Below are 13718 nucleotides of genomic sequence, written 5' to 3' on the forward strand. Positions count from 1 at the left end.
TTCACGTCACGTCACCTTCAGCAATCCTGGTGGCATTTTACATTTCCTCAGACTGATCAACATTCATGCCAAGCACAAGCACAATCATGTACATATTACTATTAGCGACTCACATGTTTCATTTACTAAAGCAATCAAATCGCCTGCCACTAATACGCTCTGTGTTTGAGGATCGGATCCAGCCTGTGCTCTGCCAGCAGGCTGAGCCTGTCGTCGGAAATCATTCTCGGCAGGCATAGATTGAGAGCTACAAGGGTCTGCCAGATTGAGCATCGGCGGACTGACCCCTGACCAGTGCCTTACCCACCGCCTCACAGAAACATCTGCACTCTGCAGTCCAGCTTCGTTCCATCCAGCTTTTCACTACTCCATGTACCCAGTCTTGGCGCGGCGAATCTATGAGGCAAGGGAGGGGCAAAGCGGGACGAAGCATTTTCGCGGCAACAATTTATCACCTGCGGTAGTCTTGGGCGCATTAGAAGTGGGGCCCTCGCACAAATGATGAAAACATCAGCCTTTGTTGATTCAGTTTCCATGGATATGCTTGCTTCTCACTCATCGCACTCGGCACACCATGAATATGACGTGGGCATTCAACGTTTGTGTCTATTCCTCGCCCAGACTGTCGAATCTTTTCCTGAGTTCCTCCTCCTGTCTCTCTTCCTCTTCTCTCCTCTCTTTCTCCCTCGCCTCCTTTGAGTAGAGTGAAAAGTCCACCGCCTCGCCCTCGGCCTCTTGGGCCTCATCATCGTCCGCCGCCTTGTCAGCGTGCAGGCCTCCCTTGGCAAAGAGCTCCTTGCCCGTGGGACGAGCCATGAGGGCCTTGTACTGCTCTCGTTCCTTGGGCGTCTTGTAGAGTGCCTTGATGCGCTCCTCTTCGGCAATGGCAGCTGCGCGAGCTTGCTCGGCCTCAAACTTGACGCGCCACACTGCGAATCGCTCGGCCGTCACTGCCGTTCCTCGGAACTTTTCCGCTTCAGCCTGTACGTGTGACAAGCTATGTGAGCTGTCTATGCTCCCTCTCGACGCTGCCGAAAGCTTGTTTGCTGCTCACCTCAATCTCTTGGTCTCGCTTGCGCTGCTCCTCAGCGGCCTTGGCATCCTCTACGCGTTTGAGATAGCTCGTTAGCGCCTCCCGCAAATGAGACGCCAACGTAAAGACCATTGCCATGCCGAGTGATTCTTCAGCCTAAGTAAGAGACGTAGGCACGGCTTAACTCGCAATCACTTTGCGCTCCAAGACAAGCCAGCTACTCACCACTCCCTTGAGCTCGTCCTCCATTTCCCTCAGTCCCTCCTCTGGCAGTTCACCCGAGGCGCATGACACTTCCATGTCGGGGATCGAGTCGGGGTAGTCGGCTGTGTACGTCACCAGTAGACTGAGTACAATGGCTGAAGCGATGGCGGCGAAGCGAGGCGTCAGTTACTTTCCCATAGCAAGCTCGACGCTCCTCGTGGGCTGCTGCACATTCTCTTGCAGATAAGGCTGAGTCCCACGGCTGATGATGACGACAACCACTGGCATGATTCTAAGTGGCCCAGGTCTTGCATTTGAGCGAACAGCGTCTTGCCATGGAGCCTGTGAGCGCTGCCCCCCCCCCCTGCCGGCGTGCCAGTTGCTCTACTCACGTTCTTCGTTCTCATCGCGCGTCACATCTTCTGGCTCGACTCTTATCCTCAGTACTTCATCGGATACCTCTGCAGCAGATGAGCGGTGGTGCAGGAGTCAGTCTGATGTGATGCGTCATGGTGTGTGCCTACATCGTCCATGTAGATGGCCTCGAGCACCTCGAGCTCCTCGGCCAGCACGGCGGCACGTTCGTCGGACATGGCACGGCCGGGCTGCAGTATGAATATACCTGCAATCTAATCCAATGCGTATATATAGTTGCGCCGTCTTGCGTCTTGTTGCGGAGCTCAATCTGTCGTAGCTTGATGAACGGCGCAGGCTGCGAACAAGGGAAGAAGGCGATCAAAGACTGCCGCTGTTGGGCTGAGAAGTGACACACACTTTTTGTGGCGGAGCTTGAAACGTACTCATCATTCTCACTCACTCATGCTTGGCTGCAACGAAGCGCAGCTCAACGGCTGAAGCTCATATACTCAGTCGATTGCGCCCCTCGTTTGTTTTCTAGTTCCCATCATCCCCTCCCTTGCTGTGTTTGAGTATCAGTGCTGTCATTCTCCCATACGACTTGGTGAGTTCAGAGCCAGGGCAGTGCCGCTTTCCAGGCTCTCGCTCCGTTGGGAGTCGACGCGCCTCCTGATTTTGGCTGGTGCGCGTTGCCAGTTGGGCCTGCACCTTGCAACGACGACTGCCACGAAGCACAAACGTCCGCTCGACGCTCATCGCTGTCGTTGCATGGCCAACTGGTCCCACGCTCACATGGGCCTGTCGTGCACCTTCCAAAGCGGCTCTGGATCGAAGCTCAGATGAAGCAGGTGCGGAGGTTGAACAGGGTTCCGCACAACGAGCACCGAGGTACAACGGGTGAACCTCGAGCAGCAATTGCCGAATGCGTCTCTCACCTCCTCAGGGCTCATCCGACAGTGCCATCTGCTCTGCCTCTCGTTGGCTCTAGACAATCAGAGAGCGGTTCCTGAGATTCAGGCAGGTACAGAGTGAGCTGTTCATTACTATCATAGTAGCGGGCCTTGAAGCAAGTCGAGAGCGTGCGTCCTCGAGGCGCAACGTAGTCTTGGTGGATGATGCCTGTTTAACATCGACGTTTTTGACGATGTTGCACATGCAACCGCCCAAGGCTTTCTACAGTCCGACGATAGCTTGATTCCTACGAACTCGCACGAGGTGCACGACGCATCCCTCCATTAAGCAAGCACATGCTAACTTTACCTAACCTTGCTCCGCCAGTATTGGTCAACATCTCGCCTCGTCGTACGGTCGTGTAGAAGCAGCATTCGACTCGCAGCAACCATATAAGGTCCTCATCTCGGCACCTGGCCGACTTGGACTTTTCCTTTAACACATCGTCACTGTCGAGCCACACTCACACTCACTCGTCCATCCATATCAACTCAATCAACGAACACCCACACTCACTATCCTGTAGCACGACAGGCTTCGAGCTCTCTCTCCCTCACCATCAACACACCCTGCCATCATGCTCACCCGTCTATCATTTATCGCAGCCATCGTTGCGTCCTTCATTATTGCCGTCACAGCGTGAGTGAATTACGAGACGCACTGTCTTTCGTACTTGTCGCTAACCATTTATAACATTTCCACAGCCTCCCCGGAGTGTTGCGACCTGCTGAGGTTGCACACAGCATCCGCGCCCCGCTACTGGGCGACTTGCACGACCTGGAGTCCGATCTCGACACCAGGAAAGTGGGCGACAGAGCCAAGTTCCTCAACGCCCAGTGAGTCATGACGGTGCACGGCGAACCAAAGGTGGCCTATTCTCACGAGGCCGCTCATGGGATTCCGCAGCAACGCCTTTCGCGCAAAGCACGGAGCTAAAGCCCTGACGTGGAACACGACGCTTGTTCACTATGCCCGCAAGATTTCCGACAAGTGTGTGTTCCAGCACTCAGGAGGGTGAGTTTTGACCAGGATCGGCAAATCTGCCGCTCAATGACGCGCTCTGACACACTCGACGGTCGACAGACCATACGGTGAAAACCTGTATGCGCAAACGCAAGAGGGCACGCCCGAAGCTGCCATCAAGGCGTTCAACGACGAAGTCTCGCTATACAACTTCAACAACCCTGGCTTTTCAGAGGGCACGGGTCACTTTACGCAAGTTGTCTGGAAGGGTGAGTCATGCCGTTACAGAAGGTCAAGTCTCAGACGCTCACCTTTACCGTTGGTTGCCTTGGCCTACACAGGTACCCGTTCAGTAGGCTGTACTCGCACCACGACTTGTCACCCCTCGCAGCTGGGCTTCAACGGTAACTACGGCAACGTTGGCACGCTCGTCGTTTGCGAATACTGGCCTCGTGTGAGTACAACGCCCGATCAGTGATTGTCAGTTGAACCAATGCTGATGCCTGCTTTCGCACAGGGCAACATCATTGGTCAATTCGTCCAGAACGTCTCCTAAGCCCTTGATGGGCGCACGATCGCTCCTTGAAGGAAACGATCGTCTTTCGTGAAGCTCCAAAAGACTGTATCAACATCACGCGCTCCCTCGTATCCGCATCTCGAATCTCGCCAGCAGGCTCTGGTCATGTCTCATCGTCCATACGACGCACAGCAAAACAAAAAGAAATTGATCAGTGATCATCAGCATACTCACGCGTGCGCATGGAGTCTGATTGTTCATTGCTTGTTTAGTGGGCGGCCCGCTGATGTGAAGGGTGGCGATGCCGAGAGGGAATGAGTAGCAGGAGTAAAGATGATTCATGCCTGATGAATGATCTGAAAGTCTATATTGGCTTAGAGCAGAGCGACAACACCAACGGCTGCGGCGACAAGAGCAGCGATGCTCATGACTGGCTTGATGGAGGAGCTGGCCGAGCTGGGCTTGTTGGAGGCCGAGGCACTAGCGGAGCTGGATGAAGCGCTGCCTGAACCGCTGGCTGAGGCGGCGCCAGATGGAGCGAGCGAGGCAGAGATTGACGTGGCAAAGGCAGCGATACTGGCACTGGGAACGGCCTCGGTGGAGCTGATGCTGTCCGTGATGGGCTTGGAGCTGTCCTCGATGAGACTAGATTCGAGCGCCACGGGAAGCTTGTCAGCTCAAATATGCAACCGCCAATGCTTTTTTGCAATCACTCACACAAAGCTGGCAGCAACGACACGCTTGAGACCGGTCTCGGCGACGTATCCTGCCAGGCTCATGGTGGAAAGGGGCGTGCCTGGCGTGCTCAGGTTGGCAGGTGCCTTGAAGTCCGAGGGCTGACGGAAGACGAGCTGGAAGTAGCGATGAGGTCCGCTGCCTGCAGCCGGAGCAGGAGAGGCGTAGTCCGTAATGGCAGCCGTCGTGTTCTCAAGCACGCCCTGCGAGTTCACCTTGAAGTTGTTGCCCAAGAAGTGTCGAGTGAGGAGGCCATCTGAGGAAAATACGCCTCAGAACCCATGCTTCGCTCAAAGTAGACACAGACGCCTCGACTCACCTGGGTTTCCAACGCCAGCGGCACCAGCGTCGAGGAACATAACGGTAAACGTGGCATCGTCGAGCGTATCGGCCTGCTCCGTCGCGTAGCTGAGCTTGTACGTTGGGGCTTGCTTGACGGCGTCTACGCCAACGCTGGTGCCGGGAGCCACATCGGCCTGGCCAAAGTTGAGGGTGAGGCCTGCCTGCAGGCGCAATAGATCCTCTGCCACGGGGTCGGGAACAAGTCCCACGGCCTTGTACTGCAGCTCCGTAGAGGCGATGGCCGTGGAGACATCGGCAACGCTGGCGCTGTTTTGCGCATAGCTGGAAGAGGGAAGCACGGCGAGTCCGGCCAGGAGGAGAGAGCGGGCGAGCATGCTGATCGATGGATTTCAAGGGAGTGTGAGGAGAGGGAGTTGGAGTGAGTAGAGCCGTTGCGAGAGTGACGGATGATGGTGGAGCAGAAGAAGGCAAACGATATCAACACCCAGCCTCACTGACCACTCTGAACTCCTGATGGCCTTCGTGCATTGTGCGTTCGTGGACGCGCAAGCCCGGCGGCGCCAACGAAGCCACGGCTACCGCAACATGAGATCCGACGCATGGCTTGGCGTGAATTTCCGTCACACGCTCGCTGCGCTATTGCGCTATTGCCCGCAAAGATCAACTGCACTGCTCCTGAGCAAACACTTTCTCAGGGCCTTCGTGTTGGCTAGCGCAGTTTTGAGACACCGCGCGCAGCCACGCGTATCAGGCACTCGCATGTGACACGCTCGACTCGCGCATTGCAGGCACCTTTCCATTACGCACGCAAGTCCCACGCAGCATGGCCGCAGTCACAGCAAACGAAGCAGGACCTTCGAGGAGTGGAAGGAACGAGTACGGCTCGGCAGAGGCTGCACAGGAGATCAGAGCACGTTATTTGGAGCCACGTACCGCCAAGTTCAAGCTCATGGCCAGCATTGTGAGTCTCGAGTCCAAGGTTCCATTGGTCGATATGACAGGAGTTGACCCTTGGAGTTCGACTCTCACGATAGCTCAAAGAGCCAGATTCAAGGCATCAGCCCTTTTGCACTTACTTAACACTGGAAGACTGTGCGCAGGCAAGAGGTGCAGAGCAGCCTTGCGAAGACGTGCACTTTGAACATGTGCCGCAACCTCAGACCGATCCAACCTACGGTCACTGCAGGTGCGTGGATGCAGCATGCTTGCCCACGGTTCACAGCACTGAAACACTCAAATGATCTCAACCTCAGCTACCTCAACACCTGTCATCGAAGTGGAACCTGCAAGGTGAATGTTGAGCATGAAGCAACAGGCTCATTCAAGCACTTACTCTGCACGTCCCTTCCTGATCGCAGTATCTTCATTTCCGACCCACACGCTCACCATCTGCATCGCCATTTGCATGGCACTCCAAGCACGACGAACCCTGTCCTCCACTGGCGCCCAGTGCAGCTGAGCTAGGCTCGCCCAGCGCACTAGCTCGACTCCAGCTGCAAGCAAGCGTGCCGACAAGGACGGCTGCAGAATCACAAGGCGATGAAGAAGCGCGAGCCAAGTCACTGTTTGATACAGCCTCCGTAAGGCATCCGCTCATGTCCATCGTCAAGGCTGGAGCAAAGGAGTGGTGCGGAGGAAAAGAGGGCATGCTCGCGTCAAATGGGCAAGCTCAAGCTGATGTCAAATCGATGGCTTCAGGAGCAGATGGACAATGGCCACCGCAGTGGATGGACGTAGACTTGCGGACGTTTGACTATGGAATGCTGGGCAAGGTTGATGTCATCTTGGCTGATCCCCCGTGAGTAGGTTGCCAGGACAGACTGGAGTTGATATCTGTGCTGACTCGCCTACTTTGGATCGTCGCTACGTAGTTGGGACATTCACATGAGGTGAGCATGCATGAGAGGAGACGCCTTGCACATTCTCATCGATCCCACTCCGCAAACAGTCTTCCGTATGGCACCATGTCAGACGATCAGATGCGCTCCATGCCCTTTCCGCAACTTCAGGATGAAGGCTTCATCTTTCTCTGGGTCACGGGCAGGGCCATGGAGCTGGGACGCGAATTGCTGAGCGTGTGGGGATATACCAGAGTGGATGAGCTCATCTGGGTCAAGGTTGGTCAAACGCAAAGGCTGATTCGAACTGGAAGGACGGGCCATTGGCTGAACCATACCAAGGTGAGTTTGCATGTGGTAGATGTGCGGCCACTCTCTGCTCACATACTGGACTCGACAGGAGCACTGTCTCGTAGGAGCCAAGCTTGCGACCGGCACGCCACCTCAAGCAAGTCCTCTGCCCAATCTCACGACGGTATATCCAGCAGCTCATGCAGCGGGAGTCGAGGCTCCCCTGCCAAAGTGGGCGCATGGAGCTGGTCTGGGATCCGATGTGATCGTCTCGGAGGTCAGGGATACAAGTCGAAAGCCCGACGAGCTGTACGGCTTGATCGAAAGACTTTGTCCTGGTGGAAAGAAGGTTGAGCTGTTTGGACGACCGCACAACGCAAGACCTGGCTGTGAGTGCTCTTGGGACCTGCCAGTCCATTGAACCGATCTGACAGAGCCGTCCATCCATCCTTAGGGATCACACTTGGCAATCAGCTCAAGTCGGACTGTGTAGTGAGTGCCTTTATTTTTGCCTCTCATTAGTTCATCTGATCACTTAAGCACTTCCTGATGCAGCATGACCCCACCCTTCGCCAACGGCTCAATGAATGGCGAGCGGGAGAGCTAAGGCAAGGAAGGCAGGTTCCAGCTCACGCATTGGGCACTCTCTCGAGGTTATCGAGCTCTTGAGCTGCTGTGTCATTCGCCTTTGCAGTCCTGGTAGGGTCATTCAGCATGGCATTTCTGTGACAATGCGGCTGCCTGGAATCAGAAACTAGTCAACATGCTTGCATGTACTGTGTACTGTCATGAGCTGATTGTTGTGTGCCGTGGACGTCTATCATACTGTTCGCGTCAAACGATGCTCCTTGTCGCTCGCTCTTCGGCCTGCCCTGCCTCGGCTTGGATGTCCAATTTCATCCATTTACCGTCGCTCAACAGACGTGATACACAGTGCTACGAAGAGACGAATATCTGCATTCGATTGGGTGAATGAGGAAGTTGTGAGCAGAGGAGGAATTGTACCCCCCAACATGTTCACAGCCCGGGCGCGCAACAGCGCAACGCGCAAGCCGATGCCGGTACCCGGCAGATATCATGCATTTCGCCTCCGCCAGCCGCAATCCCGCTTGAGCTTGGGAGTCGGCACTTGAATTTATGCGTGATTGAGCACGTTCTCAAAATATGCATCAACGTCCGCGCGCGATCCATCATCGAGAGTTGCACATCTTGAATCTGAATTAATCAGTTGGCGCCGACGAAGGGCACGAGTGACGGACGGCATCACGGCATGGCGCGAGAGAGTCGGTGAGCCGAATGGATGCCCCGTGCCCTCCGGCCGTGCCGACCTGCGACGTGACGCTCCCGCTCCGACAACCGACTAGTGGGCAAACAAACGCAAGGCGGACTCGCCATCTCGGATTCTGGCCGAAAGTGAAACCCTAGCGACATTTGCAAGCCACATGTCAGACGGCAGAGAATGCGCAGGAGAGCAGATCCGTGTGCATGATGCATGAGTGTACCTGTGGTATTGTCCAGCGGGGGCATACAAAAAGGCTACAGGAGAGATAGTTGCGCGTCCGAGCGCTGCTCTTCCTTCGATCTCATCGCCCTCCCACTCGCCCTCGCACATCCTCCAGCAGGAAACATGCCACCTAGGACCAATCCCGACTTGAGCTAGAGTCGGCACTGTTGCTGCTTCGCTCTGCACATCCACTGCTGCTGCCGCTCTCATCGGTCACGCTGCCAGAGCTCTGCAGCTCTATCGGCGACATGGGCTCCTCCTTTTCCTTCACCACCTCCAGCGTGGAGAATCTCCTGCCCGCCTTGGCCGAGCGCAGGACGCTCAAACCCCAACTACTCGGTTGAGACTCTTGCGCCTCTTCGCTTGAATCCATGCTTGTGCGCGTTGCGATGGGTCTGTAGGCATTGGCTCCACCCACAGCATATGGGCCAGGTCGACAGAGTAACCTGTCGATGCCTCGTGTCGTGCCCTCACGCTCAAAGGTGGCATCGAGACGACGAAGCACAAAGTGCGCCATAATGGAAAAGTAGAGCAGTGATAGACCACTGTAGGCGAGAGGGCGTGAGGTGTGTCAGTGAGTCAGATTCGACGATGGCATGCTTGAGCCTTTCACTCACGAGCCAGCCACTAGGTCGATGGCGTAGTGATGATGTTCGTACATGGTACTCCAGAACTGAAGGGTGCAGTGTGAGTGCACTGTCAGACTCATCTGAGATGCACGTTTCACTCACCATGAAGGAACAGTAGATGAGGGAGAAGGCCATTCCCCATCGACCGCCGTATCTGGCGACGAAGAAGCACGTACACGTCGCAGTAGCAGCGTGCAGGCTGGGTACTGTGAGTGGCAAGAGGAACAAAAGGTCAGAAGGTATGCTTGGTGTCCATGTGGCAGCGCCATCACTCACAAGCTCCAAAGACTACGGGACTCTTGCGAAAGGCTTTGGTGTAGAGGTGCGTTCCCAGCACGGCATCGACTCTCACAAGGCCAGCCGCTGACCCTGGGAAGTTGTAGTCGGGCACGACAGAGGCATCATAGGTGTCCTTGTACCAAGGCGCCGCGTTGGGGAAGAGAATGTGGATGGTCAGACCTGTAAGGTTCTGCAGGCCCAGGCACCAGCCGTAGGCCAACGCAGCACTCGGCGCTCCAAAGCCCCAGATCCACCAACCCGCGACGAACGGCGAGGCAAAGTGAGCCACCCCGTAGAAGAGCCATGCAAGTACATCCTGAAAGGCATTCCACGTCGTGCCCAATGCGACGGCGTTTAGGAACTTGAGCCAGACGGGGAAGAGCAACACTGCCCAGGCCGAACGTGTCGTGCCGTTGGAGCGATCCCGCAGCAGCAGGGCCAGTGGAACGAGGGCAATAGTGAAGAAGAGGACGCCTGTGGGCGAAAGGAGAGCATGCTCTAACCGCGGAAGCAGGAGCGTGTTGATCTGCGAGCCGAGGCGGAGGAGGTGGTCAGTAAGACACAGGCTGCGACGCAATTGGAGGCTGACGGGGCCTCCGCCATGCTACGGAGTACAGTGTATGCGCCTCGAAGTGGACGCTTTGGAGGCGGCACGCACTTCCAGTTCACAAATCCCTTGGGCTCTTGCAACGTCAAGCGAGCTACTAGTCGACCATCGTCCAACTGCTCGCTCCCTTCCTCAGCCCTCTTCATTACTCACCTTGGGTCTCCATTCATCGGGTAACCTTCTTGCCATCTTGAAGCTAAGAGTCCAGACTACTGGCGGCGCAATGCCAAAGATCAAGCCGCTGAACCATCGCAGGTAACCCTTGCCGTTGAGGATGACGTCGTGACAGTGAAGCAAGAGGGAGCCGAATGCTCGTAATTGGCCTGTCACTGCCAGGGCTAGCAGGGCGACAAGGACGATGCCAGCGATGAAGAGGAACACGCTCATGCTCCAGGAAGTAGAGCAGACGCGGGACTGTAGATAAGCGGAGGAGGAGCGAGATTACTGAAGGTGTGGTGGATGCCTTGATGACGCTTGAGGCGGCAGCAGGATAAGCTGGAGCGTTGGAGTGGAGGAACGCTGTTGCGAGGAGAGCTTTGAAGAGGAACACGAGATAGTTTCGGGGGACGACGGAAATGCAATGCCAGGATCAGAAGAGGGGTGAAGGGAGATGCGATAGGAGGAAACCTTTGGGTTGGGTACGATGATGTGCAAGATTGAGTGAGATCAACGAGGAGGAGCCTTTCCGGAGCGTCAACTTTGACCTCGACGGGCCAGCATCTCCGGCAGGTCCAACCAAACCCTTCCTCTGCTCCTGCGCCTGTCATTTCACCTTTGCGTGCGACCCCCCACGTAACAAACACCACACCATCCACAGGCACAGCTCCTTTCCATCCACTTGTACCCACAATCCCACCACTCATGCAGGCTGCTGGTGCCCTGGGAATGCAAAGTAGCCCATCTTGATGTTGATGGCGGGCTTCAATACATGACTTGTACACCTCACACGATCAACTCAATCAAGTGCAACACTGAACCAGGTCGTGTGATGCAGTGATCAATCCCAGCGCGCGGCCGAACAAGAACGCACACTTACGACAGCGCAAAAGCCTTGGCGCGGCGCACACGGCACATCGCCCCTCTCGCAAAGAGGCCGAAGCGGTTTGACCCTGCACAATCTCTTTGCCCTTTCTCGTGCGAACCGGCGGATCGAGTGAACTTGTATTTTTGCTCTCGATGGGTCATTCCGACACTGTTGCGATGAACAACACCTCATCGAGCATCATATTCCTCCGGCCCCAAATAAGTGTGCTGTTTTGTGTGTGTAGACTGTGCTAGACTGCTAGGCCCTTTCCGAAAAATAGATTGTGGGACTTTCTTGCTTTCATGGCTTGGCGGCATTCAAAAAGAGCGATCGGACCTTCGAAGTTCCGATGTGTCATCTCTTGCATTTGCGCAAAGTCCTGTCCTGCATCGGTACGCGAGCGCCGGGAAGGTCGACTTTTTAATTGCGACGTGAACAATTGGCCACTGACCAGACGTGAAGTGGCCTTCCGTATTCGTCCCTCCGCCTTTGCGAGAGCTTGTTGCAAAGCTTCACACTTTGATCACAGACTCTTCATTCGACCGAGCGGCAGCGGCACTGCTGCGCGCCATCGACAGATCTACGGGCTCAGCGCTCTCCGAATCTTCGACGGTCCGATGCCTATGGCATGGCTACTGCATGGCTGTTGGTTGATTCGACGCAAACGCATGCAGGTTATTCTCGAACGCGAGAGGCCGATGATGATGGATCGAGAATCGACAGTCTGAATCTGTCCGTTCGAGAACGATCCATCAATCTTGCCTACATTCAGCCTGTGGCCACAGTCAACCATCAGCAACGAACTGGTTCAAGATTAAGGCCTCTACCGCCTCTTGAGGCTTGAGAACAGGCACCGACAGGGAGAGGCTATTCACAAGTGAGGCACCGATGGGGCCGTGCGCCTCGGCAGGCATCGGCCGCACAGGGCGAATGAGCCAACTGCCGATCCCTCCACACGTTCTGGCGGAAGTTGAACTCGTACTGCTGAAAGCTTGATCGCTCGTGCTGTAACGTGTTCATTCATTCTCTCACCTTCTGCCTCTCAACCTCCATCTACTCCAGGCAAGCGCAACAAGATGACTTCAACTCCACCCAAGTTCTGCGTTAACTGTGTCAGCGGCGATGTGATTCCCGGGGAGCCAAAGGGAACGATGCAGAAGGTCGGACCTTACGACACCTACGTCGCTACGCCTGCATCCTTGGCCTCGGGCGCCGAGAGCAAGGCCATCATCTACTTTTACGATGCTTTTGGCCTGAACCTCAAGAACAACAAGCTTTTACCAGACATTCTGGCTGACAGGACTGGTATCCCAGTATACGTTCCTGACGTAAGTGAAGGGTGATTTGTTGCAGAGTTTTACCAGCACTCATTTTTGCCTCAATCGCCACGTAGATGTTCGAGGGCGGAGGAGTTGCAGTCGATGGACTCGGCAAGGTTCCTCGGTCAAACAAGGAGGCTGCTGCACAGAGTTTGCTTGAGAAGGCAAGCACGGTACTCAAGTTGGCAACGGTCGTTCCCTTCTTCCTCAAGCACCGTCATGCTACCAAGTACGCCAAGATTGATGCCTTCATTGCTGCTCTCAAGCAAGAGAAGAACGTCACCTCTATTGGCGCCGTTGGCTATTGCTACGGTGGTAAGTTGGCACTTCTGTACAACACGCGTGGATTGGTAGATGTTTCCGTCGCATGTCACCCTTCGGTAGTCAGCATCAAGGAGGACGTGGCACTTCTCAAGGGACCCACCTTCTTCGCATGCACAGAATACGATCTCATATTCCCTGAGAGTATGCGTAAGCAGGCCGAGGAGGCACTCAAGAAACGCAGTGATGCTCCACCTCACGAGTTTAAGACATGGGAGAACACTGTTCATGGCAGCTACGCCAGGCCCATGCTGGACGACCCTCTTGTCAAGAAGGCCTTCGAGGAGGTGAGTTTCAACCCTGCAAGAGCTCGCACTTCCCCTCAGACAGCCGACCATCATTGCTCGACCTCTCACAGGCCACCGATGCGACTGCCTCGTGGTTCAGAAAGTATCTGCTTTCCAGCGCCACGTCTAGCGCTCCGGCGCCCGCCTCCTCGCAACCAGAGGAGGTAGCTGCACCAAAGCCTTCAGAGCCAGAGGCAGCAGCTGCAGCACCCACCACACAGGCACCTGTGGTCGTTTGAACGCAGTCTCTGTGCTGCCGAAGGGATCTTCTTTGCTTCTGAATGTCGCTGGAAGCTCTCCTCTGCCTTTTCCCTTGACTTCACACCACGAGCGTCTCAGGCTCAAGCCTTTATCTTATACCTCTCGCTTTAGCTTTCAGTACGATCATATTTAAGCTAGCATGTCCCCATCTGTTGCAAACTGCGTCCTTTGCGCATCAATTACGAGCTCAGCTATCCACACACGGTCCAGCGCCGTTAAGAGCGCGCGCGCGCGCGATCAGCCGCTCACGTTCCTTCCTTTTCGAGCACGATCCATTCACCCGCACTGACCGAGC

The 13718-nt window shown here is 55.5% G+C and overlaps 3 protein-coding genes across 3 annotated transcripts; 2 read left to right on the forward strand and 1 right to left on the reverse strand.

The window, feature by feature from the left end:
* Nucleotides 1-606: 606 nt before the first annotated feature.
* LOC147847734 (uncharacterized) lies at nucleotides 607-1171 on the reverse strand. The gene is made up of 2 exons (XM_087338877.1): nucleotides 1055-1171; nucleotides 607-981 (listed from the first exon to the last, which is right to left on the reverse strand). The coding sequence occupies exons 1-2, from the start codon at nucleotides 1169-1171 to the stop codon at nucleotides 607-609; spliced, it is 492 nt and encodes a 163-aa protein (XP_087195003.1).
* Nucleotides 1172-6751: 5580 nt separating this feature from the next.
* Nucleotides 6752-7950, forward strand: LOC147847735 (uncharacterized). The gene is made up of 8 exons (XM_087338878.1): nucleotides 6752-6861; nucleotides 6935-6952; nucleotides 7012-7243; nucleotides 7302-7353; nucleotides 7405-7581; nucleotides 7647-7684; nucleotides 7748-7800; nucleotides 7887-7950. The coding sequence occupies exons 1-8, from the start codon at nucleotides 6752-6754 to the stop codon at nucleotides 7948-7950; spliced, it is 744 nt and encodes a 247-aa protein (XP_087195004.1).
* Nucleotides 7951-12386: 4436 nt separating this feature from the next.
* Nucleotides 12387-13401, forward strand: LOC147847736 (hydrolase pyvD-like). The gene is made up of 3 exons (XM_087338879.1): nucleotides 12387-12563; nucleotides 12629-13162; nucleotides 13234-13401. The coding sequence occupies exons 1-3, from the start codon at nucleotides 12387-12389 to the stop codon at nucleotides 13399-13401; spliced, it is 879 nt and encodes a 292-aa protein (XP_087195005.1).
* The last annotated feature ends 317 nt before the right edge of the window (nucleotides 13402-13718 follow it).

The sequence above is a fragment of the Azolla caroliniana genome, unplaced genomic scaffold, assembly GCF_043228905.1.
Source record: "Azolla caroliniana isolate FFs.n. ecotype wild unplaced genomic scaffold, voAzoCaro1.0.p SCAF_715, whole genome shotgun sequence".
In the NCBI taxonomy this organism is placed as follows: domain Eukaryota; kingdom Viridiplantae; phylum Streptophyta; class Polypodiopsida; order Salviniales; family Salviniaceae; genus Azolla; species Azolla caroliniana.

Coding starts and splice junctions, on each gene's coding strand:
- LOC147847734 (XM_087338877.1), bottom strand. CDS start 1,171: ATGGCAATGGTCTTTACGTTGGCGTCTCATTTGCGGGAGGCGCTAACG. Junction 982..1,054: donor AGCGAGACCAAGAGATTGAG/GTGAGCAGCAAA, acceptor TCACACGTACAG/GCTGAAGCGGAAAAGTTCCG.
- LOC147847735 (XM_087338878.1), top strand. CDS start 6,752: ATGGCTTCAGGAGCAGATGGACAATGGCCACCGCAGTGGATGGACGTA. Junction 7,354..7,404: donor CGGCACGCCACCTCAAGCAA/GTCCTCTGCCCA, acceptor ATGCAGCGGGAG/TCGAGGCTCCCCTGCCAAAG. Junction 7,801..7,886: donor TGGCGAGCGGGAGAGCTAAG/GCAAGGAAGGCA, acceptor TCGCCTTTGCAG/TCCTGGTAGGGTCATTCAGC.
- LOC147847736 (XM_087338879.1), top strand. CDS start 12,387: ATGCAGAAGGTCGGACCTTACGACACCTACGTCGCTACGCCTGCATCC. Junction 12,564..12,628: donor TCCCAGTATACGTTCCTGAC/GTAAGTGAAGGG, acceptor ATCGCCACGTAG/ATGTTCGAGGGCGGAGGAGT. Junction 13,163..13,233: donor TCAAGAAGGCCTTCGAGGAG/GTGAGTTTCAAC, acceptor GACCTCTCACAG/GCCACCGATGCGACTGCCTC.